General features: G+C 49.8%; 3 protein-coding genes across 5 annotated transcripts in view; 1 reads left to right on the forward strand and 2 right to left on the reverse strand.

Moving 5' to 3' along the window:
- Smg5 (SMG5 nonsense mediated mRNA decay factor) overlaps window positions 1–11,341 on the reverse strand; it is a 29,064-nt gene extending 17,723 nt beyond the window's left edge. The window contains exons 1-8 of one of the 2 annotated variants that reach the window (XM_076862219.1): window positions 11,114–11,175; window positions 8,920–8,998; window positions 6,969–7,067; window positions 6,036–6,159; window positions 4,951–5,107; window positions 3,189–3,278; window positions 1,854–1,943; window positions 1,085–1,163 (exon numbers count right to left, since the gene is read on the reverse strand). In XM_076862219.1, the coding sequence (XP_076718334.1) occupies window positions 1,085–1,163; window positions 1,854–1,943; window positions 3,189–3,278; window positions 4,951–5,107; window positions 6,036–6,159; window positions 6,969–7,067; window positions 8,920–8,930 (650 nt within the window). In that variant the 5' untranslated portion in view covers window positions 8,931–8,998; window positions 11,114–11,175. Of the gene's footprint in view, window positions 1–1,084; window positions 1,164–1,853; window positions 1,944–3,188; window positions 3,279–4,950; window positions 5,108–6,035; window positions 6,160–6,968; window positions 7,068–8,919; window positions 8,999–11,113 lie in introns of both variants that reach the window. The other variant, XM_076862217.1, reaches the window with a different exon arrangement.
- Window positions 11,342–14,199: 2,858 nt separating this feature from the next.
- On the forward strand, window positions 14,200–19,482 carry Tmem79 (transmembrane protein 79). Its single transcript, XM_076863489.1, has 3 exons — window positions 14,200–14,953; window positions 15,268–15,481; window positions 19,269–19,482. The coding sequence occupies exons 1-3, from the start codon at window positions 14,200–14,202 to the stop codon at window positions 19,480–19,482; spliced, it is 1,182 nt and encodes a 393-aa protein (XP_076719604.1).
- A 1,036-nt stretch (window positions 19,483–20,518) lies between these two features.
- Glmp (glycosylated lysosomal membrane protein) lies at window positions 20,519–23,407 on the reverse strand. 2 transcript variants are annotated; one of them, XM_076861626.1, is made up of 6 exons: window positions 23,257–23,407; window positions 22,533–22,790; window positions 22,149–22,349; window positions 21,804–22,022; window positions 21,082–21,338; window positions 20,721–20,975 (listed from the first exon to the last, which is right to left on the reverse strand). In XM_076861626.1, exons 1-6 carry the CDS (start codon window positions 23,371–23,373, stop codon window positions 20,810–20,812), a joined length of 1,218 nt encoding a protein of 405 aa, XP_076717741.1. In that variant the 5' UTR covers window positions 23,374–23,407; the 3' UTR covers window positions 20,721–20,809. The 2 variants fall into 2 exon arrangements, with proteins under 2 accessions (XP_076717742.1, XP_076717741.1); XM_076861627.1 differs by lacking the exon at window positions 21,082–21,338 and having other exon boundaries at window positions 20,519–20,975.
- Window positions 23,408–23,998: the final 591 nt, after the last annotated feature.

Genomic DNA, 23,998 nt, shown 5'->3' on the forward strand with positions numbered 1-23,998 from the left:
AGCCCCTGAGACTAAATGGAGAATGGGGTCCAGATGAGCCAATCTTCCAGACTTCTCAGACCTCTAGATCAGGTGAATTTCAAAGAATTCAAGGGTTGCCCACTAAGCCCTGCCCAAATGCCTTAACTCATTGTTTTAGCCCAGGAGAGTAGGCTCTCAGTGGGACCTCCCAGACGTGCTTGGCTCTATTTTGAAGTGACTTACCCTAAAGCAAGCTTATGAGTGTGATGGGGGCCAAAAACAAGTAAGGGAGGCATTCTCTGAAAGCACTCAAGAAACAGGAAAGACACATGGAACATCATAAACCGGGTAATCACACTGAGGAAGGAACAGCTGCAGTAGCACAGTGGGGGTGCCAAGCTGCCCTGAGCTGGAGAGGCACACCCCAGAGCTAACCCATGGCTGATACAGGCAATGGATTTCCTTGACCTTGTGAACCAATGATTTCAGCACATGGAATCAGAAGGCAGAATTAGGTCATTTACTGTATTACACTTGAATGTTTGATCATTTAAGCTAAGAAAACCATGCTATCCCCTTTGTTTAAAGCCCAACTCACTTTATAACCTCTCCTAAGAACCATTTGGCTTTAGACCTGATTAAGTAACAACAGGGAGTTTTCCAGGCAATTTATTCCATACTATAACAACCAATTTAACCAACAGCATTCGGGGCTACCCATCAGCCTCAGGGCACTCAGTTATGAGGACTCAGTACCTCAAGACTTAATTTTAAAAGCTGAGGATCAGACCCAAGGAAGCACTGACCCATCCTGCTGGTCCTCCCATGTTACAGCATTGCATTAAGACACCAAAGACCAAGAATCCTGAGGTTCTTGTCAGAGGCCACTTGGGTAACATTTTATCAACTCTAGCAAGTTTATTTCCTTCTTCAGGAAGACAGCAACCCTGTACTCTGCATAAGATAGCGTGTAGTTATTTTAGCTGTCCTAGTGTCTACAAATCCAGGTGGCCTGCCCTTAATCTACCATCCCCCCATCCCTCTGAGCCAGGAGCTACAGAAAGAAGGAAAGAAGACAAAGCAGGGGGATGCAGACAGGAAAGCAGAGCGGGCAAATACTCACCAGCGCAAGTAGCAATACATAGCTTCCACGTTATAGTACTTGCTGCCCGCAAGGGTGCCCAGCTGGTTGAAGGGCATTCCTGGAAAGAAAGAGAATTCATGCAGTTGAAGGCCACAGTATTCAGCCAACGCTGCCAGGCCCAACCAACGCTGGGCTTATGGGGAAAACAGGCGGGTCTGCAACAACTCTGGTGTCTCAGTCAACTGGCAACTTAACTTTGTTCCTCCGGATGACTACTGGTCTCTTCTCACTTCCTAGCAACCTGCTTCCCCTAGCTGGCCAGGGGTCACCTGCACTACCGAGGCGTACTTCTTCACCTGCCACTGCGGCTCTTCTGGGGCTGATGGAACTCCATGGAGCCCCGTTCTCTCCCCTAGCTCAGTGTCTTAGCTCTGAGTTCCTTCCTACGTCCCACATGTAAATCCCCATCTCTACCTACAACGGAATCCTACCCCTTTTCCCACTGCATCTCCTGTGGGGACAGTGGAAGTATGATTTCCTCTTTCTACAGAGACCTCATAAATAGGGAAGTCATTGTCCCCTTCTTCTTTCTTGCCTCCCTCCTTAGCTGACATTTCCATTTCTCCTCTCTCTCTACCACCTTCTGAGCGTGTGTTATAAGGTGAAGAATACGCATTCAAGGTGAAGTATGAGAGAGCTGAGGGTGGCGAAAACCTGGAAGAAATGAGTATGCCCGCTATCTCAATGGTACTATCTTCCTCTTGAAAAATGATACTGGTTTGGAGGCCCAACTAGGAGGTTCACTTACCAATCTGGGGAGCAACTGACAGGGCTTGGTAGTAAAATCTCTCAGCTAGCAGCTCAGTGTCTACACCTGCTAGTTCATTCTGATAGCGTGCTGTAGGAAAGAGAGGAAGAAGGGGAAAGAGATGATTCAGAAAACTCTCTCTCCCCCGATCAAAGGCCCATTCTGAAAAGCCATAACGAGAACCTGGTACAGAGGGACCCAAGCTGTTAAACAGGTTGTGGGTCTCGGACACAGTCCTGACCTGCGTGACCATGGGCAAGGGGCTCAATTCTGTCTTCCTTCAACCCTACCCTTCTTATTTTTATTTATTTATTTTGGTACCGGGGATTAAGCTAAAGGGCACTCATCCACTAAGCCACATCCCCAGCACTATTTTGTATTTTATTTAGAGACAAGATCTCACTGAGCTGCTTAGCGCCTTGCCATTGCTGAAGCTGGCTTTGAACTCGCAGTCCTCCTGTCTCAGCCTCCAGAGCTGCTGGGATTACAGGTATGCACCACCATGCCCAGCCAACCCTTTTTGTTTATTTATTAAGACAGGGTCTTGCTAAGGCCCATACTGGCCTTGAACTTGAGATCCTCCTGCCTCAGCCTCTGAGTTGCTGAATTACAGGCATACACCACTGCACCCAACTAAACAGGATCTTCTTGATTTTCTCTTCCCAATGAAAGGGAGCCGCTGCATTTGTTTGCAAAGACCTCTCATATTTGGTCCTAGAATGCAACTGCCAGATTCTACAGGTAAGACATTGCTAAAGACACACTGGTCTGCCTAATATGAAAGAGTTCACTCTCTGCACACAATGCCCATGACTTCAGGAGTGGGTTGCAGGAAGGGATAGAAGGAACCTTCATCAATAAAAGATACTGTGCCCAGCAGCTACACACCAGCAGCCTAATGAGGCATACCTGTCTATGAAGTCTAGAGACCCACAGCCCATAAAACAAGAGAGCGCTTTTCCATTCTCAGAAATATGTGTCAGGCAGAGAATGCTCCCTGAGGTCCTGCTTAATTAAATTCCTACTCGTCTAGAAGCCAACGAAGATGAACAAGAGCATCAAGGGAGAAAGATAACAAGTTAAAAATCTTCTTAACCCACTACTGAGCACCTTGACATTCTCAGAGCTCAAACGCCCTTCCCTGTGTCCCATATTCACTGGTCCTCTGACTCCCAGGAGAGATCACTATCAACAGACTGGAGGGGAGAAGTTATCAGAGGCCAAACCATTTCTTCTGCTCTTTACTCATGTAAAAGGTGGTACCAAAACTGAAGCAGCCTGGGCCTTTCCCATGGCCCCTAAGAGAGGAAATAAATAAAAGGTGCAGGTTCTTACACAAGTCTCCCAGGTATACCAGACATCGGTGGCATGCCATTTGTGCCCAATCCATCTCCTTCCCTGAGGCTGACACTGGCTTCTTGCATCCTGAAAGACAGAAAGGTTGATTTCTGAGTCCATACCTCTGTCCCCACTTAAGCAGAAACATTCTTCTAAAGTGGATAAAGGAGGAAACTCGCGGACCGGCCTTGGAACCATGTCTTCTGGGCAGAGAAGACATTCATCTAAGATGCAGATAGATACAGAGGTTCACAGGACTCACCCACAGGACAGGAAGGAACTGAAAGAGGAGGACTAGGTCCTGAACCCAGGACAGTACCCTGGGGGTGCCCCTTCCAGAAAGGAGGAAGAGATGAGGCTCAAGAATCAGGAAGGTTAAGGGTGCCTTTTATGGAGCTATCTACATTAAGATAAAAGGCTGGGGTGGAGTTGGGAAACTAACTTGCCCAGAAGAATGGCATGTGAGTGAGGCCCAAGCAAATGCTCCTTTCTGCCTGATGAGAGCCCAGAGAGGAAAGGCAGCACGGAGAGTCTTCCCAGAGAGTAGACAAGTGCGCTCGCCCTGCCTGAGGACTAGTGATGGTCACGGCGAAAAGTGCCTGGCTGTCCCCTCTCGCTTCATCTAAGCAGCCTTGTGATTTTGGTTCAGAGAGCTTGGGCTCTTTGGGTGGCAATTTCCCTGCATGCCAGGTACAGGTTTAAGTGTCTTCAGCATTAACTTAATCCCCATGCAACTCCATGAAGTAGTTAATACTCCTGTTTCACAGTGGAGGAAATCAGCCACACAGCTGGGGAGTGACACAGCCAGGACTCAAAACACAGTCTGGCTTCAGAGACCATCCTCTCTGAAGCCATCCCAACTGACAGCCGCTCTGAGGGCTTTGGAGCTCCTATTCTGAAAAGCCCTGCCAAATGTTTTCTGTAGAAATCTCTTAGTTGGCTGAATGAAGAAAACATCAAAGAAGAAGAAAACTAAAATGGTTTGGGGAACTAACTCTTTGAAAAAACTTTTGAAGATGTGAACCCAAAAGTCCATGCGGCTATCTGGTAAAACCTATGGACTTCATCTTGGAATAACTTTGTTATTTTACAGCCCTGAGGACAGAACCCAGGGCTTGGGCAGCTACACAGCACTGCAGCACCAAGCTACACCCCCACTGTCCAAAAATGTTTTTAAATGCACAAAACATGGATGCTCTGCTTCTGACCAGAGAATGCTATTATGTGGTGGCAAGGTGGGGTGGGGACGTGGTTCAGGGGAGGAAAGGGGACACAATAAGGACAATCAAGGGAAGGAGCTCTACAGGGTAGCTGAACTGAAAAGAAAATTGCCAACTAGAAAAGGTAAAGCAACTGCAGCTGCCAGCACCTCCACTGCAGAAAAGGGATCTGCACTGTCCTGAAAGACGGCCCACAATCTGCCCAACATTTCTAAAGACTTCACTGCTTTCCCCAAGCTTTGGGAAACAATCTCTAAAGTCAAAGAAACAGTGCTGGCGAGATTTACATGGGAGAAGAAAAGAAATATCATTACTATCCTCTTCCAGACCCATTCTAAATGTTTCTGGTTCCTCCTCATACTGGCCCACAATTCCAAGCTCTCCCCTTCCTTAACATCTTTACCCTACCTCGTAAGACTGGTTAAACCCAGGCTTCATGAAGCCTGGCTGGGTCACAAGCTAAACAAACAAGGGACAAGGCAGCAAAAAGTGAGGCCCAGGAACCTTCCCCTCAAGTCCACCTTTCCGGCTGCACTGACCTATAAGAGGGTCGGTGACGTGGGTCCAGTCAATGCAGCACTGCAGTTCAAGCTGGTAGTGGGACTGGATATAGAGAAGGAGATGCTGGTAGAAGCCAATACCAGCCACCAGGTGTGTCCTGTAGGCACATTCCAAGGTGCTCCGGCTGTGGATGTGCTAGAGATGGGAAAGGGAAGGGGCTAGCTAAACAATAAGTTCAGAGTACCATTCCCCCACTCCTTCACTCCTCCACTCCCCCAACCTGCTTATCCCACTGAGGAAATCAACTTTTTTTTTTTTAATTGAACCCAGGGGCACTCTTATCACTGAGCTACATCCAGCCCCTTTTATTATTTATTTATTTTTAAAAATTTTTTAGTTGTAGACAGACACAATACCTTATTTTTATGTGGTGCTGAGCATTGAACCCAGTGCCTCACACATGCTAGGCAAGCGCTCTGCCACTGAGCCATAACCTCAGCCCCCCTTTAAAATTTTTTTTTATTTTTATATTTATTTACTAATTTATTTATTTTTTAATAGCTATTTTATTTTTCTTTATATGGTGCTGAGGATCAAACCCAAGGCCTCACACGTGCTAGGCAAGTGCTCTACCACTGAGCTACAACCCCAGCCCCAATTTATTTAAAAAATATTTTTTTGTTGTTGTAGTTGGACACGATAAATAGCTTTATTTTATTTATTTATTTTTATTTTTTTGAGATCGGTTCTTCTTACAGTACTGAAGTTACTCTCCAACTTGCCATCCTCCTGCCTCAGTCTTCTGAGTTGTTAGGAGGTTACAGGCATGTACCACTGCACCAGCCACAAACTTATCTCCTTGACTCTGGAACCTCACCCACCCCGCTCTCTTCTCACTCACGAGTAGCCCCTGTCTTCGGATCTACCTCTCTGGTCACCCCATCTGGGACAGGCTCCCTTCCTTCTTGAACTTCAGTTATGTCTCGACTCCCTCCCTCCTTTCTGCCATCTTCCCCGTGGCTTCCCTGCCTCCAACCATGCTCTAGGCCCAGGTTCCCAGGTGTTTCTTCCTTAGCTCCCCTCTTCAGTCGAGTTTCTTCCCAAGTTCTAGGGCCCCCCTTACCTTTTTGTTAGTCTTGATAAGCTGGATAACTTCATAGTACACCTTTCTCCACAGCAGCTCCTCAGCCTTCCTTCCATAGTCCACTGGATGCAGGAACATAAGCTTGACACAAAGCTCACGCAGCCTGGGAGTGGTAAGGGTACATGAAGGAGATGGCCCATCCCTTGGTGAGGTACACAGAACTGAGGGCAGGGAGCCACGTGCCATATACCCTCACCGACAAATCTACGTGCTTGACAAGAGATAATCAGAGTCAATGTGATCCAGAACAGCAGCCATCAAGAAAGTAGTGCACGAGCCCCGAAAAACAGACACAGGAAGCAACAAGGATTTCAACAGTCTTCATTTCCCCCCTGCACCTCTTTCTGGGCCTTCTTTTTTTTTGGCGGGGGGCAGGGGGGGGAGAAGAGGAGGTTATCAGGGACTGAACTTGGAGCACTTGACCACTGAGCCACATCCCCAGTCCTATTTTCTATTTTATTTAGAGACAGGGTCTCACTAAGATGCTTAGGCCCTCACTAAGTTGCTGAGGCTGGCTTTGAACTTGTGATCCTCCTGTCCCAGCCTCCTGAGCCACTGGGATTACAGGCACATGCCTCTACACCCAGCTTTTCTCTGCCTTCTTGCCCCTCTTTCTCTCTTTGCCTCCATGGCCAACTCCTTCAAATGCTCTTTTTTTTTTTTTTGTGGGGCAGGAGTTAATTTGGAATTTAACTCAGAGGTAGGCACCTACCATCAAACTACATCCCATCCCTTCTTTGTTTTTGAGACAGGGTCTCACTAAACTGGTCAGGCTGGTCTGGAACATGCAATCCTCCTGGCTCAGCCTCCCAAGTCACTGGGATTACAGACATGCACCACCACTCCTAGCTCAACTGCAATTCCAGTGGAGACAGACAGGGAAGCGTTCGGGATTTGTGGTCTCCAACTTACTTGTTCCTCAGGCTAATGTTCTCTGGTTTGAACACTTCTTGATAAGCAGTTTTGTTGCAAAGGATGAGGTCAAGTCGGTGCACAGCCTCCACCACAGCCCTATAGGGAAATGGAGGCAAAGAGCCCAAGTCACATGCATGCATGGTTCCCCTCAGATGCTGACTCTAGAGGGGAGGGAAAATAACATGACTGCAGCTAAGGTCCACACAAAACAAGATGAACAACACATCCTCCATCTGAGACAGCAGCACCCCCAACCAAGGGGCATCTGGAAACCGTCCATGACGAAGGCATTCTAAGTTGTCACAAGGGATGCGGGGATGTGTGTGCTACTAGCATTTAGTGAGTGCTGACAGGATAGCCCACCACAATAGAGAATTATCCTGTCCAAAATGTCAACAGTTTCAAGGTACAGAAACTGTGACGTGAGAGGATCGACTCTCCGGATGGAAAGAACGCAGGCTGTGATGCCAGGCAGAAAAGCTTGCGAGTTTGAACCCTGGCCGTGTCTTTGGGCAAAGTATCTAAACGTTTAAAGGTTACAATATCAAAATAGACATAATAATAGCAGCTACTCAGAGGACCTGTTGTAAGGATTAAATGGCAATAATTTATCTGTAGTTTTGTTACATGGTAAGCATTCAATAAAGAATAGGAGAATGAATGGATCACTATTATTATTCAAGGGTTTATTATCCCTGACATAAAACCTCTGATGTAAAAGTCTGCTTTGAAATTGCAGGGTATGGGAAGGTAAAGGGGACTCCTGAGCTGCTTAATCATAAGTCCTGGATTCTACTGAAAGACTATTTTGCATAGTGGTTGAGTGTAAGCTTGAAAACCAGACGGCCTGGGTTCAAATCCTGACTCCATTTCTTACAAGTTTTCTGGGCCTGAGCAAAATATCCAACTTCCTTATGTCTCAGTTCACCCCACTATAAAATGAGAATATGATCACTGACCTTATGAGGATTAAATTAGCTAATATATAAAGCATTTATGACAGTGCCCGGTACATAGCAAACATAAGAGTTAGCTTTAATCTTCTTGTTGTATAAGGATGAGGGGAAGAGTCAAGACACTAACTCTGTCATTACAGAAAAGAAAGCCACAGAAACTACAATGAATGGCCAAGAAGTCCCAGAGGTAGGTGTCAACTCTGGAAGGGTAAAACCCAGAGGACAGCAGGTAGCAGCTGTGAGAACAGGTGAATCAGACACAGCTGTGGACCAGAAAAACAGAGCAACCAAAAAACAAAGGGTGATGATTCCCAGAACAAACTGAAATGTGTTCCCAGCTCAGGGCAAGCAGGCTGGCACTTGGTGGTGGTGGTGGCTTAGGTGGTACACCAACCAATAAAAGCTGCTCTGTACAGGGCCAAGTGACTGCCAGCACCCAGATGAGTGGGTGGGACAGCAATGAGGCCTTCTTACAGGCAATCTTGAGAGCTCAGCATTTCTCCAAACACCTTCTGGGCTATCAAGAGATGAGAGTCAGGCCCTTCTAGCCAGCCTGGCCCTCAGTGCCAGGGACAGCAGCAGTGAGTGATTTACTGACACCAGCTTAGTCCCCAGGGCAGGGATTTTTTTTTTTTTTTTTTTTTTTTTAAGAGGTAGTGCTCACTATGTTGCCCAGGGTAGCCTTGAATGCCTCAGCTCAAAAGACCCTCCTGCCCCAGTCTCCTGAGTAACTAGACAACAGGTGCAGGCCACTATACCCAGCAACGCAGGGTTTTTAACATCAGTGCCACAGTCAGATCTAATAGGAGTGTATGCATTTTTCTTTTTGGTGCTGATGACTGAACCTGGGGCTTGTAGCTACACAGCTACAACTCTAGCCCAGGTGCATTTTTATAGATAGCCTCCAGAACTCTCCTTACATCCTAATCTAAAAAATGTTAATAATCACTACTCTGGGGGCTGGGGTTGTGGCTCGGTGGTACAGTACTTGCCTTGCACACATGAGGCACCAGGTTCGATCCTCAGCACCACATAAAGTAAATAAATTAGTAAAACAAAGATGATGTGTTCCTGTTCAATTAAAAAATTTAGAAATAACAATCACTACTCTGGAAAATTCTTATCACAAATGTATAAATTTAAGAGAGCTCAGCACTTTTTCCCCATTCCCCATCAGATCATAAGGTCTTTTACTAAACTATAGTCTTGGTTTTTTTTGGGGGGGGGAGGTTTACTGGAGATTGAACCCAGGCACTTTACCGAGAAACTACATCCCCAATCCTTTTTTATTTTGAGACAGGATCTCTCTAAGTTGCTGAGGTTAGCCTTGAACTTAGAATCCTCCTGCGTCTATTTCCAGAATCACAGGGATTACAGGTATGCACCACCACACCCAGCTACTGTTGTCTCCTTCACTATTATATTCCTAAGCCTTGCATGGTGTTAAAAAGAAAATATGTTTTTAAAATAAATAACTCATTAACTAGCCTAATAAATTAATTGGTGCTTATGTCCCTTCCAGCAACAATTCTGCTTCTTTTTCTTCTGTCACTCATAAAATACTTCAGAATTTCCTATCTGTAAACTGCTAGGTGTGGGAGTTTCCCAAATTTACTGAAACCCAGTGATAGGTCCATAGTTTAACCACATAAATAATTTAGGAAGAGAAATTGGACCTCCCTCCCAGTTCCTTCCACCAATCACCACTGTTATTACAAATAAATATAAAAACAGAGACTGACTTCCTGAAATGTTTACCCTACTCAAAGCCAACGGTGCACAATTAGAGGCACAGATACCCATGTGCACACATGTAAGCCACACACGCAAATACACTAGTTTAAGTCAGTGCTGTGAAGGTCAGGTTTTGAGAAAGAACTAGATGGGAGAAAAATTAGAATGGCTGGAGCCATCCCCCAAAGCTGGAGAGAAGTAAGGAATTTGCAGACACTGCCTACGCTCTGTCTGATAGGCAGCAGTGACACTCAGCAGCATGATGAGGCCCACGTGCCACCCCTAGCCAACTCCTCACCAGCTTGGGGACTGCTTGGGACAGCCCACAGTGGGTGCCCAGGGGCTGCTGGATTGGATCACTCTTCTATTTTTGGAATGGCCTATACTCCCCTCTGCTTTCTGGCTTACAAGGACGGAGCAGACCGGGATGCCTACTCAGGGAGGAAAAGACAACACATCCTCTTGACTCTTTCACTGCCAAAATGGGTCCCAGGGCTCTGAGGGTAGTCTTTTCAGGCAAACATTTCTGTTCAACAGAGACGGGGCCAAATGAAAATCCCAAACCCTACTTTCTACTACAAAGCAAAAAAACTCAGTTTGGTTTCTATGCTTCTTCCTATTATGATCCAATTCCGGGGCCCATGTTCCAGTTGACCTAAACAAAATTCTTCCAGCCAAGTTGGGAAGACCTCATACTGCCCGGTTCCCAGCAGAGGCCTGAAGGGCTGAATGTGTGACTTGCGGAGTAGGGAAGGCACTGTGGAAATCAGAAACCAGGAAGGGAAGTTGCCTGGTAAAGGACTGACTGTATTCATGAGTCCTTAAATGGGCTTCCATGTCCTAAGAACAAGCTGCACCCAAAGTCCTTCATGACCCTTCCAAACCAACACAGCTATTCTTTCAGTCTTTCTTCTCATACAGACTCCCCCGAATTAGAGATTTATGGGACTTCAGAGTGCATCCAATCCAAATCTCTCCTTTTAAGGAAGAGGAAACTGAGGCCCAAGGTCATGTAGCAAGAGCAGAGCAAGGACCTGAACCTGGTTCTGCGGATTCCTGCCTAGGTCTCTGACCTGTAAATCCTACAGGGTTCTAAGCACCGTTCCCCTTCCGGGTTTTTCTCCATCTGTGACCCCCCCTCACCCAGCCAACCCCTCCAGTCCCCCATTCCCACCTTATTGCCATCCCAACTCTGCAAAGCTCCTTGCCCACCCCAAGCTCACTGCGGAAGGGCTTACTCCACGTGCTTTCCTCCAAAACTCCCACCCACCCAATTCCTCCACCGGCTTCATCCCAGGGTTAGGAGACCCCGCCCCCGACTCCGTCCAAAATTGCACTCTCTTCCCCCGCCCGCGCCGGAGCCCGCACCCGGCCCCGCCTGCGCGGGAGGCCCCGCCCCTCGTCGTCCCCCACTTTCCCCGGCAGCTGCACTCACGCCCCGGCCCCTCTCACCGGTAAAGCCGCTTAGTGTGGAGGACCTTTGCTTCGGGCTCGCTGCTTTCCCCTGTAGGGGGGCCTTGGCTCATGGTGCCCGGGTCCGGGGGCGGCTCCCGGTCACAGGCCCCCGCCACCCACCAGTGCCTCCACCACTGCCGTCTCCGGCCTTAGCCGCAGCCGCCACCGCTGCCGGCCCTGCTCGGCCGCCATCGCTGTGAGGCGGCTGCCCGGGACAGCTCCTCCTCCGCCCGCCAAATCTCGCGATAGCAGCTCTATTGCTGCGGGCCAGTGGCCTGCTGCTCCCAAATCTCGCGGAAATCGTTTTCCCTCCCGGGAAGTTACCAGAACTCACTCTGGGCAGCATGGCCTCTTTCCGGCTTCTCCCAGCCCTTGAGAAAAACTTTATTGGCAATGCTGCCGGAGAAGAGACAACGAAGCCAGGGAGGCGGCTGAAGCTGAGCTGGATCTGGGGAGGTGGACTCCCAGCTGGGAGAGTGACTCTGCTGTGTCCAGCGGGGGTCATTAATCCATCCTTGGGCCTCTTAACCCCTCCCCATTTGAACCGAGCCTCCTTCATATTACTGATTACAATGATTCCAACCCCCTTCCCCCAGTGATGTGGACAAAATTGGGTGTTTGTGAAAGTTTCCTTGGAGAGGCCGAGCATCATGTAGAGCTAAGGCTTTGGAAGATATGGCTATTGTAGAAGCGCCTCGACCTTTCATCGTCCCCTGCCAAAGATTCCCAGCTTGCAAATCCTCTCACCAACCCAGCAAACATTCATTGAACACCTGCTGTCTTCCAACAGCAACAGCGTGCTGGGTTCTGGGCACACAGATGAGCTAGCTAGACCCTGTCCCCGCCCTCACAAAGCTCAAATGACCTCAAGGATAAGATGACGTAGGCATGAGAAGTCAGCCAGGCCAGGTGGTGCACACCTGTATTCCCAGCGATTCAGGAAGCTGAGGCAGGAGTATAGCAAATTCGAGGCCAGCCTCAGCAATTAAGGCCCTGAGCAATTTAGAAGACCCTTGTCTCAAGTGACCCACGCCTGTAATCCCAACGGTTTGGGAGTCTGAGGCAGAAGTTCAAAGCCAGCCTCAACAACTTAGCAAGACAAGACCCTGTCTCTAAATAAAATACAAAAAAAAAAAAAAGGCTAGGGATTTAACTCAGTGATTAAGTACCCCTGGGTTCAATACCTGATACCCCCCCCAAAAAAAAAGAGAGAGAAAGAGAAAGAATTAGAAGCCATTTCCTTATATTTCTGCCCCTACTCCCCATCCTCTCATTGGAAAGATCAATTCTCAGCTCCATACGTACCTCAGTGGAAGAGCATTTGACTAACATGAGAGGCCCTGAGTTCACAAAAATGAAAGATCAGCTCCTATCTAACTTGAATGCCTATTGCTTTCTAACCTTTAAGCCTAAGCCAAGAAGCAAGGTGTTTGGGGGCCTATGTACACATTATAATGGGAATATAAATTCCTGTTCTACCGTTATACTCCTGGCTGCAGGCACTAATGCTTTCCATTCCTGAAACAGCCTTAAGTCTCTCCCACCTACTGGCCTTTCACTTGTGCTTCTTCTGCCTGGAACAATTGTATACTCTTGATTTCTCACTGGGTTTAGCTCAAATGTTACTTTATCAAAGACGTTTTCCCCATAGACATAGTCTTACTGATTTAGTTGTGAGGCTGGCCTCAAACTTGCGTTCCTTCTGCCTCGCCTCCGGGATCACTTGGGATTACCACATGCACTACAATGCCCAGCTGGGCCTTCTTTATTATCTGTTACCCCAACAGAAGATAAGCTCAAGGGCAGAGACTTTGACTGTCATCTTCTTCTTCTCTGTGGCTGTGTGTAGAATAGTACATAGCTAATAATAGTTGCTTAATAAACATCTGTTGAATGAATAAATGTGCAGATTGTTTTCTAGATATCCTACTCCAAGCATGCTTTGGTGCATGAATTCATTCTCCCCACCACACATACACCTCCTGCTTTCCTGAGCTGGGAGCTCTTACACCTCTGCCCCAGGTGTTTAGAACACACACTTACTTCTATGCCCAGCTGTACCCCCATTTTCAGAAAGGATGACGTCTTCCGCTAATGCCTTTTCTGTCGGCAGATTTAGCTGGGCGTGTCCTGCCCCTTTAATCTGGGCCCCACCTGCTCTGGTCAGACAGGTTTGGAGACACAGGTAAAGGGAGGAGAGACAGAAATACTTGCAGAGCCAGCAGAGAGCTGGGCAGCTCTTTCCCGGATGCTGGGGACCCTCCGTCTCTCCCAGATGAAAAGTAAGAGGGTGTTATGGATCCAATGGGCAAGGGCAAGAGGGTTCCTGAGGAGGTGAGGGAGGGGATTTAGCCTTATCCAGAAACAGTGAGATGGTGGGCGGTAGGGAAAGGAGAAAGACAGGAAAGCAACATGGGACACAGCCATGTTCAGACCTAAACGTTAGAATGGATAAACCCAGGCCACGTGGATCAGCGAGAGGGGGGGCTAGCAAGGAGTTTGGAAATTGACCAACACCTAGGTTGGAGATGAAAGGACCCAGTGCCCTGCTACTGCCACTTCTCAGGCCAGATTTGTCAGCAAGTCACTGGTATCAGGTATCAGGAGGGTTCCGGGCAGGGATCTGCAGGGAGAAGGGGAGGTGGGATGGTGGAGGGGCAGCCTCTCTGTTTGGGGGAAGATCCTTGGTGGGAAAGAAGCTCTTGCAAAGTTCGCGACACCGCCTCTTCCTAGTGTTCCCGCTCTAGGGTGGCCATGACTCCAGGGATTTTGGTGGAAGGGGTAGAAGGCGTGGGTGGAGCTAAGGTCACAGCTGCCAGGGCCTGTGCCCCCTGACTCACCCAGTCCTGCTGGATGACATTTGATGTTGAAAGGGTGTCTCCATTTCAGCTGCTCACTACCCTTCCACCTCCCTCTTGTTTCAACACCTCCTCCGCATTGAGTTTTCCCTAAGTCCCAGAGGGGCCAGCTGCCTGGGAAAGCTCCGGATCTGACACTGTCTAGAGGACAGGGCCTTCTGACAGAGCTTTCCTCTGCTCCCTTCAGGATGATCTTGTGGTAGACCCCAGAACTGAGGCCCCAGGATGGCAGAACCTGAGACCCTGTCCCTGCTGGAAATGAAGGGGCCTGAGACGCCCAAGAGCCCACCTCAGGCTTTGGTCCCCAATGGCCGGCAGCCAGAAGGGGAATGTGGAACCGAGTCCCCTGGAGCTGAGTCCCTCAGGGCCGAGTCTGCAGTTGACTCTCCCATGGCCAGAGATGGAACTGAAGATGGTCTAGACAGTACAGTAAGTGAGGCTGCCACCTTGCCCTGGGGGACTGATCCCCAGCCCAGTGCCCCGTTCCCGGATCCCCCTGGCTGGAAGGTCATCGAACCAGAGCCTCTGGAGTCAGAGCCACTTACCAAGCCAGAGGAGCCACCTGACGATGATGCCAACCTGCTCCCTGAAAAGGCGGCCCGGGCCTTTGTGCCCATCGACTTACAGTGCATTGAGAAGCGGCCCCAGGAAGACCTCATTGTGCGCTGTGAGGCGAGCGAGGGCAAGCGCCAGGCCTTCCTGCCCACCCGGGCCACCCATCCAGAGCCCCTTGAGCGAAAGTGGGCTGAGGCCATTGTGAGGCCGCCTGGCCGATCCTGTGGGGGCTGCGGGAACTGTGGAGGCCGCGAGGGGATAAGGGCGGTGGCCTCCATGGGAGCGGCCCTCATCCTCTTCCCCTGCCTTCTGTATGGGGCCTATGCCTTCCTGCCCTTTGATGCCCCACGGCTGCCCACCCTGAGTTCCCGCCTGGTCTACACACTGCGCTGCGGGGTCTTTGCCACCTTCCCCATTGTGCTGGGTGAGTCTGGGCCCTGGGACAAGGGACATCCAGGAAGTGGACTTGAGGGGTAAGAGCCTGCCTGGCTTGGGAGGAGGGTTTCCCTTCATTCAGCCTGAAATCACGATCCTCCTGGCTCAGCCTCCTGAGTAGTGGGGACCAAAGGTGGGCTCCACCCTCAGCCTTCCATACCTGCAGTTCGGTACTCCCTCCTCTCCAGAACCACCTCTCCCACTGTGCAGATCCCAGGCCTCTGAGCCCTTTCCTATGAGCCTTCCCGCCTTTAGCTCCTTTCTCCTGCCCACTGTGCCCCGTGTGCTTCCCCACCCACCCAGGGCTCCTGGTGTACGGGCTGAGCCTGTTGTGCTTTTCCGCCCTCCGGCCCTTTGGAGAGCCCAGGCGAGAGGTGGAGATCCACCGGCGGTACGTGGCCCAGTCCGTCCAGCTCTTCATCCTGTACTTCTTTAACCTGGCCGTGCTGTCCACCTACCTGCCCCAGGACACCCTCAAGCTGCTCCCTCTGCTCACTGGTCTCTTTGCCATCTCCCGGTGAGTAGGGGTAAGCTTGGGGTGGAGGGATGGTGCTATAGGAGCCGGGCACCCGAATGTCTGTCCGGAAAGCTAGGGTCAGGGGCTTCCTGGATTCTACAGCAGCCTAGATGTACACCCTGGAGAGATGAATCACTTTTCTCTCTTTTTAAGTGGACTTAAACACATTAAATTAAATTATTTAATTAATCTATTATTTATTGGTACTGGGGATTGAACCCAGTGGTGCTTAACCATTGAGTCACATCCCCTGTCCTTTTTATATTTTGTGAGATGGGGATCTCCCTAAGTTGCTTAGGGCCTCGATAAATTGCTGGAGCTGGCTTTGAACTCGTAGCCTCCCACTGGAAGATCCTCTGGGAGTAGAGGCGTGTGCCACCATGCTCTGCCTAATTTTCTTTATTTGTGGTAGTATGGATTGAACCCAGGGCATCCCATATGCTAAGCAAGTGCTTTACCATTGAGCTCTACCCACAGCCCATTTTATTTATTTTTTTTATTTTTGAGACAGGGTCTTACTAAATTGCCCAGGCTGGCCTTGAAATCATGATCCTCTTGGTTCAGCCTCCTGAGCAGTGGGGACTATAGGCGCGCACCACCATGCCCAGCCTCGGGTGTTGGTTCGGCCAGTGCAGCCACTCCAGGACTCTATTGTGGCACTCCAGTCAGGCAGCTTAAGACTTTAGCCTCGAGTGGAGCACCACATGCTCAATTCTTTTTAAGGCAATCTGTTTCCATTTTTAAAGGTCCTAATTGTTAGAAAGTTCTTTATACAGTGCTGTGCCAAAAACTTCTGCCCTGACTGTGACCTCCAAAATTGTCCAGGACAAATTCCGATATTTAACAACAGCTCTCAATTCCTCCCACTGTCTCCGAATGACCCTGTTCCCTTCACTGACCTGGATCCTTCTCTCTGGGCAGGAAATTCTCCTGCTTATCAGTGAGGAGGGACCTTGGTCAAAGGTACAATTTGTCCTTTTCATAAAAAGTGAGGCCACGTGAACTTTCACACAGCCTCGTTACCCTGAATTTCATTCAGAGTTGCAGTCACTTGAAATCCTTAAGGGTGTTTTTGTTGTTATTGTCCTAGCGATTAAACACTCTACTACTGAGCTACTCCCCCAGTCCTGAGGATGTTTCCACGTGAACTCCTGTTAACCCAGAAGGCACCTTTGAATTTCAGAACCCAAATGAAAGTCATGACATCCTCTCCTGATACATCTCTTCTGCTACTTTCAAGACAGGATGCTGAAACTGCTAAAATAGTCTTCCTGTTGAGCTAAAATTAGTCTTCTCACCACTTCTTCTTCTTCTTCTTTTTAGTTGTAGATGGACACAGTACCTTTATTTTATTTATTTTTTGTGTGTGGTGGTGAGGATCGAACCCAGTGCTTCACGTGTGCGAGGCAAGCGCCCCGCCACTGAGCCCCAGCCCCAGCTCCAGTCTGCTTGCCACTTCTGATTGTCGGCTGGCGTTTAGCTGTCCCACCAGCCTCCCGACCCTCATGCAGCCTTGCATTTTCTCCCAGTAGATTTCCCTAAGATAAATATATCCCTGCTCATGTAATTCAGCTTCCCATCTCTTTCCCTTGGGAATACTGGTCTCAGAAACTGGTTTAGGCTGGGCACGGTGGTGCACACCTGTTATCCCAGCAGCTCAGGAGGCTGAGGCGGGAGGATTACAAGTTCAAAGCCAGCCTCAGCAATTTAGCAAGGCCCTGTCTCAAAAAAAAAAAAAAAATAATAATAATAATAAATAAATAAAAATAAGAAGGGCCTGTAATCTCAGCAGCTCAGGAGGCTGAGGCAGAAGGACTGCAAGTTCAAAGCCAGTCCCAGCAAAAGCCAGGTGCTAAGCACTCAGTGAGACCCTGTCTCTAAATAAAATACAAGATAGGGCTGGGGATGTGGCTCAGGGGTTAAGCCCTGCTGGGTTCAATCCCTGGTACCAAAGGGAAAAAAAGGGAAGTTGGCTTAAACAGTAAGAATCATCAGGAAACTAAATGAAAAGTAAGTGATTGTATGGTCCAGGCTTCCCATTCTACAGAGAGGAAATCACAAACAGATCGAAGGAATAGAGTTGCTCAAATTGGTTAGAACAGTGCAGGACTAGGATCCTGGCCCTTTTCCTCTTCCATCCAGAGTGCATTCTTTTCTATTATGAGATAGTTCTTTAAGCATCTTGTATCTCAGTTTCATTATCTATAAAATGGGATTGTGAGGATTAAATTAATTCATGTAGACTGCCTGAAACAATCTGGAGCTTGGTTAGGACTCGATAAATGTGAAGTCTAATGCCAGCTGCCTCCTAGTGTAGTAGATGGGAATCATCTTCTTTCCTTTTTACCTAAAAGGAACAGGAACATGTAAATTTTGAAATACATCATCCTTCACACATTAAGAGGAAGTTGTTCTTTCCTACCCAATTGAGGAAGTGCTTTTTTCATTTGTTTGTTTGTTCTTTGTTTTGTTTTTTGTACTGGGGACCAAATCCAGAGGTGCTTAACCACTGAGCCACATTCCCCGAAATTTTTTTTTTAATATTTTATTTTGAGACAGGGTCTCACTAAGTTGCTCAGAGTCTGGCTAAGTTGCTGAGGCTGGCTTTGAACTCCCAATCCTCCTTGCCTCAGCCTCCCAAGCCACTGGGATTACAGGCATGTGCCACCATGCCCAGCTGAGAAAGTGTGTATTTTGAGTGGATCTTCCAAGAGGGCAAATTTTGTTGTGAATGATCTATCCCTCTTGACTTCAAGCCCTTCCTTATTGTCCTCTTTTGCTTCTCTAACACATTGGACGAGGAAGTAATAAACAGCCTTGGGTTCAGATCATAGCTTTGCTATTTCCCAGCTGTTACCTTGGAGCCCTGGGGAATCTTAGTTGCTTCATCTGCAAAAGGATAAATACAATCAAACACTGCAGCTGTAAAAGAATGAGGAAACTGTTTATGTACTGATATAAAATGATCCCCAAGATATATAAAAGGAGAAAAGTCAACTTACTAGCATCTATACAGCTGGGCGCACACCTGTAATCCCAGAGGCTCAGGAGGCTGAGGTCAGAAGATCACAAGCTCAAGGTCAGCCTCAGCAATTTAGTGAGGGCCTAAGCAACTAAAACCCAATCTCAAAATGAAAATAAAAAGTGCTAGGGATGTAGCTCAGTGGTAAAGCACCCCTGGGTTCAATTCCCAGTACAAAAAAAAAAAAAAAAAAAAAAGGAAAAAGAGAATTTTTTGCTCAGACTTGGGCTGTAAAGTGCTTGTGTAGTACACACAGGGTTCTGAGTTTGAATCCCAGCACTACATACAAACTTTCTGTTGTATGTGTATAAAAACCACTCAGTGCACAAGAAGCCATAATTAATTGGATACTTAGGGTGGGAGTCAGGGAGGAAAATAGGATGGGAACCATTGAATCTTTTTTTTTTTTTTTTTTTTTTGGTACCGGGGATTGAACCCAGGGGCACTCAACCAGGGAGCCACATCCTCAGCCCTTTTTTGTGTTTTAGTTAAAGACAGGGTCTCACGGAGTTGCTTGGTGTCTCCCTAAGTTACTCATTGACTCTTGAACCATGTGAATGTATATTGCCCACTCAAAAATTTTTATTGAAATTTGGAAAGTAACTGAAAGCAACTCAGAGGGATGTAGGAAATCAAAATTAAATAGTGCACTTGAATTAGCCCTGTTCCTGGCAGAAAACCCCCACCTGCCTTCTTCCCTCTAGTCTTCCGATGTCAGCTACTGCCGCCTGGCTGACTTGCCAGACCCTTGCCATCCCCCTGCAGGCTGATATACTGGCTGACCTTCGCCGTGGGCCGCTCCTTCCGAGGCTTCGGCTACGGCCTGACGTTCCTGCCGCTGCTGGCCATGCTGGTGTGGAACCTCTACTACATGTTCGTGGTGGAGCCAGAGCGCATGCTCACCGCCTCCGAGGGCCGCCTGGACTACCCCGACCACGCCCGCTCGGTCTCCGACTACAGGCCGCGGCCCTGGGGCTGAGCGAGCGGCCCCGCCGTGGGCTCGCTTTCTTTTCTGAACCGAGCTATGGGCCTGGGCTTTGTCCCCAGCCCTGGGACCTTTGTGGGATATCATTCCATCAGGGCCTGGATTGACCCTTGCTCCCTCTTAGCCGCTGTTGTCCTTCACCTCTGAGGCTTGGCACCGCCATAAAGGAGGGACTTTTCTTGCAGGGAAAGAGGTGGACAGCCATATCTCTTGAGGATGCTGAGGACACATGGTCCAAAGGCATGGTTCCTTCCTGAGCAATCTCCTACTGCCATTAGGGCTCCCTAAGGCTGGACTCTGTCCCGCTCCCCAGCTCTGTGAGGCAGGAGGCAAACCCTGACTCTTTCTGTGCCAGCTGGACCATCAGAGGAACTCAAGGAGAATGGAGAACCTGCTGTGCCCAAGGAAGAGGCTGCATCAGACCAAATGAGGACTTTCACATTTGGTGAAATTCTTGGGATCCTGGGTTTGGGACTGGTCTTAAAGGCTTGTTAGTCTCAAGACTATTCTAGCTGCCCCCATGCAGAGCTACTGCCTCCTCCCTTACAATCTATGTACACCTCCAAACATTCCAGATGTCACACTTCCCATGGGAAGAGGGGTCAGGGAAATCTGGCTCCCAAGAGGGGTGTGTGGACCCACATGTGTGGTGGCTGGGGAGTGGTTGGAAGGCACAATGGTTAATGTTAACCTAGTGCAAGTGTTTGTTTATGTGTGTGTGTGAGACAGAGAGAGAGAGAGACAGAATAAATTACCACCCCTGCATTGACTCTTTCTTCCTGTTTGTCCCTCCCCTGCCCAATCCCAGGTGTCCCTTCCTTATTTGATTCAGACAGCACCAGAAACCTTCTGGGTCCACCTGATACGCAGCTGGCAGAAGCTGTGGTTCCACATGGAGGGAGAGAACCTGGTCTGGTGGAAATGGGGTCTCAAATAAAGTTGTCTTCCAAACCTATCTCGTAGCCCTCCCACTCCCTGAAATCAGCCCCAAGTGGACCCCACAATATCAACATGCTGAGAGACCGGAAACTTGTAGAAAAAGATAAGTCTTATTTCGTACCCTCCAGGGTCACTCTTAGTTTAACAAAACTTTGAGTGTCAACCAAGAAGTAGGGATGACACAAGTAAACACCACCAAGGGGACCTTTTAGAAATAACCCTGACCCCAACCCCAGGAAGTGGAGGTTCGTTTCTGAAGTTCTGCAGAAAAGTGCCACGGGAGGGGACAGGCCAACTGGAACATTGGCCCTCCAACCGCCAGCAGTCCAAGGAGGCACGGCAAGGCAGGTCCAGGAGGGTCCTTCCCTCCAGACAGTGAGTCTCAATTTATGGACTGGTACTCTGAGTGCTGTTTGTGGCGCAGCAGCAGGATGAGACCTCCCCCCAGCAACAAGAGCCCTGGAGCACCCAGGGCCACTGCCACGATTCCTAGGATTAGCGGGGACAGAGCATCCACAGGAGGGGAGCCCATACCCAGAAGCATTGACCTAGAGCGAGAGAGAGAGAAGTTCGTGGGTGAGGAGGCCAGGCTGGGAGGCAGCCCTCCTCCACTTCAACACCCCCGCCCCCCACAGTCCCGGCTCGGGCTCTCACCAGCTCAGGTAGTGTTGGTCCCAGTAGCCAGGGCCCGTGGGAGCCCCAAATGTCAGGTTGAAGGAACAGAAGTTGCTCTGCGACCCGAAGAAGGCTTGGACAATGGGTGACTGGGGAAGGGAGTACACCAAGCTGGGGCGAAGAGGAGAAGCCTGGCAGGGCAGGGCTGACTCTCGGCTCCTCTGCTTCTGGGAGAAAGCCACTGGTCGCCACTGCATGAAGCCAGACGGGAGGGAGCCCCACAGCAGCTGGTCCACCTGAGGAGAAGGGCAAGCAAGGCAGGGTGAAGAGGAGGCCTGTGCCAGACGGACCCTTGTCCTCCCTGCCTCTCTCAGTCTCCATCTGTCACTAGCAAAGAGCGTGCTAAGAGCAGCAGAATCCCGAGTCCTGGGCTCAGTTCTAGAACTGACAGCTGTCTGCACCAGAGCCCTGGTCTCTCTTCTGAAGGGCACTTGGCTGGATGAGCACCGGGTCCTGTTCCGGCCCTGCAGATCGGCACCGAGCTCCCTCCCCTGCAGCCCCAGGCCATCTGGGAGCTTGAGTCACACTGCACTACCTTTTGGCTGTCCCCCTTGAGGGTAGAGACTGAGGGGGATTCAAAGTGCCCAGTACTTAAAGCCTCCAGAGAAAGTTGCCAACTGATAAATAGTTGAACAACTCTGAGGTCCTAACAGGGTCCTGCCTACCTTCCCACCCATCTGCCTCTTCCTTGGAAGTCTGACCTGGAAGACAGCAGGTGCGTATTCATCGTCGATGGAGTGCTGCTCCCGCATTGAGGGACATTCGGGCCTCTGCCCCACAGTGACTACTTCCAGCCCAAACAGGGAGTGGTTTCCTCGGGGAGAAGCCCCAACCAGGGCCACTTCTAGCTGGCAGGTGTCTGCGGTGTGCAGGAGGCGAGGGGGTTGGGCAGGTCGGCCAGAGCTGGAAAAGGCCTGGACCTAGGAAAGGGGAGGGATAGAGGGTTGGGACGATGGCCCCATACTTGTGCTTAAGGGTTGACCCATCATGGACTCTCACCTCATAAACCAGTCCTGCGAGTTCCTTCTCTTTCCTCACACCCTTACCTTGAAGGCCAGACTGCCATTGGCAAAAGCCCCAGTAGGGTCGTTCACAGGGTGGCCTTGGAATGTGGCACTCAGGCTGGCAGGATCCAGTGAGTCAGTGATGTTGTTCCAGGAGAACTCGGCCAAGGAGTACGGAGGGTATGGTTTTCCCAGGGGCTCTGCTGCCACATCCAACATGTTGATGCCCTCGAACTCCAGCAGCTGGGGGTGGGGTGGTGGAGCTGGGTTCGCCACAGTCTAGCTTTCTCCTAAGTCACCTGTCCCACTCCATACCCACCCCCAAGCTCCCACGGCAGAGCCTGTCCCCAGTCCTCAATCCCTCCCTCTAGTTGGGAGGAGCCCCCTCCTCTGTGCTCTCCACCTCGGTGTCCCCCACCTCCTCACCCTGGTGAAGATAAGGGCAGAAGAAAACTGGACGCTGTCCTCCGGGAGAACCCTCAGGCCCCCATCAGGCTCAGGGGACAGCAGGCGACTCCAGTTGACGTTAAGGACACTGTGGGGGGTGTCGGTGGCCACCAGCACCACTGCTGGAGGCCCGAGGCTGCTCCACACATAGTGCAGGGTGGAGTTGGGGCCCACTGCCCGGATGTGAAGCAGGCTCTGGGGGAGGCCTGGCCAGCCGGGGATGACCTCCAGAGACACCTGGAAATTGGAGGAGGGGAGGGTGGAGGGGACAGATCCGGGAGAGACACAGGCAAAGACAAACCTGAGGGAGGGGAGAGGGGCTTGGAGGACAATTCTGGGGAAATCACGGGCAGTGAGAGCCTAGGAGAGGAATGGACGTGAGCCCAGGGAACCGTGGGGTGAGGGCGGAGCAGGGTGACCAAGACCCGACGGGAGGAGGGAGGGCCCAGCCGAGAGGAATACAGAAATCCCACACTTCCTGGACCTGGGATGAGTCGGGGTCGGACTCAGAGCAGGGAGTCATCCTACCCCTCCACCCACTCCACAGTCCTTCCCCATGAGCCAGGGATGCCCCCACCTCCTCCAGGCTCAAAAACACTTCTCTTTGCAGTCACCCTCCACCCCTTGGGTGCCCCACACTCCAGCCACCCTGGAAAGGCAGCATTTCCTGACACCTCCATTGCTCTAGTCCCCAAGTCCTCACCTGGCGGGTTTCCCCTCCCAGAAGGCCAAGCGGAGCTGTGCACAGGAGACTCAAGAGAAGCAGGGAGCTGGGGGCATGGGGACCCCAACCCCAGTGGGGCTCCCCACAGCCGCACATGCAGGTGGCAGCAAATTCAGTTGGTGGAAGACACTGGAGAGTCATGTGACTCAGATTCAGCTGATCCCTTTAGAAGGTGGGGCCGGCTGCTGCACCAGTTCTTAAAGGGATCGCCTCCCTTAACCCAAATTCCAGCTGCGTTGGAACAGAATCAGAGAAAACATCATCCCCAAATGGAGTCGGCAAGCACAACATTCCAGCTCATGTGTGCAGACTCATTCCTAGCCTCTCCTACCCGGTCAGTCCCACTCAACAGTTATTTGTAATGAGCATGATGTCTGGATTCAAGATACAAAAGGGATCTGAATAATGACTGTGGTAGAAAGGTCCAGAGAAGAACTCAAAGAATTTCTGTGAGATGGAGTACCCCAGAGGGTTTTTTTCAACCTAATATTTATTAAACACTGAGATATGCATCCTGGAAGAATTCACAATTGTATTGAGAAGATACCTGAAGAAAGAAGATAGGAAAGCAATACATTTATTGGTCAAGAGGGAAACCACACCTGGCCAAATGCATGCTTTTTGATGTTTTTGCTTAATTTTAAATCATTATTTATTTATTCATTTATGGGTATGGGTGCACTTGACCACTGAGCCACATCCCAAGCCCTTTTTATTTTTT

This window comes from Callospermophilus lateralis, chromosome 7 (genome assembly GCF_048772815.1).
Source record: "Callospermophilus lateralis isolate mCalLat2 chromosome 7, mCalLat2.hap1, whole genome shotgun sequence".
Taxonomy (NCBI): Eukaryota; Metazoa; Chordata; class Mammalia; order Rodentia; family Sciuridae; genus Callospermophilus; species Callospermophilus lateralis.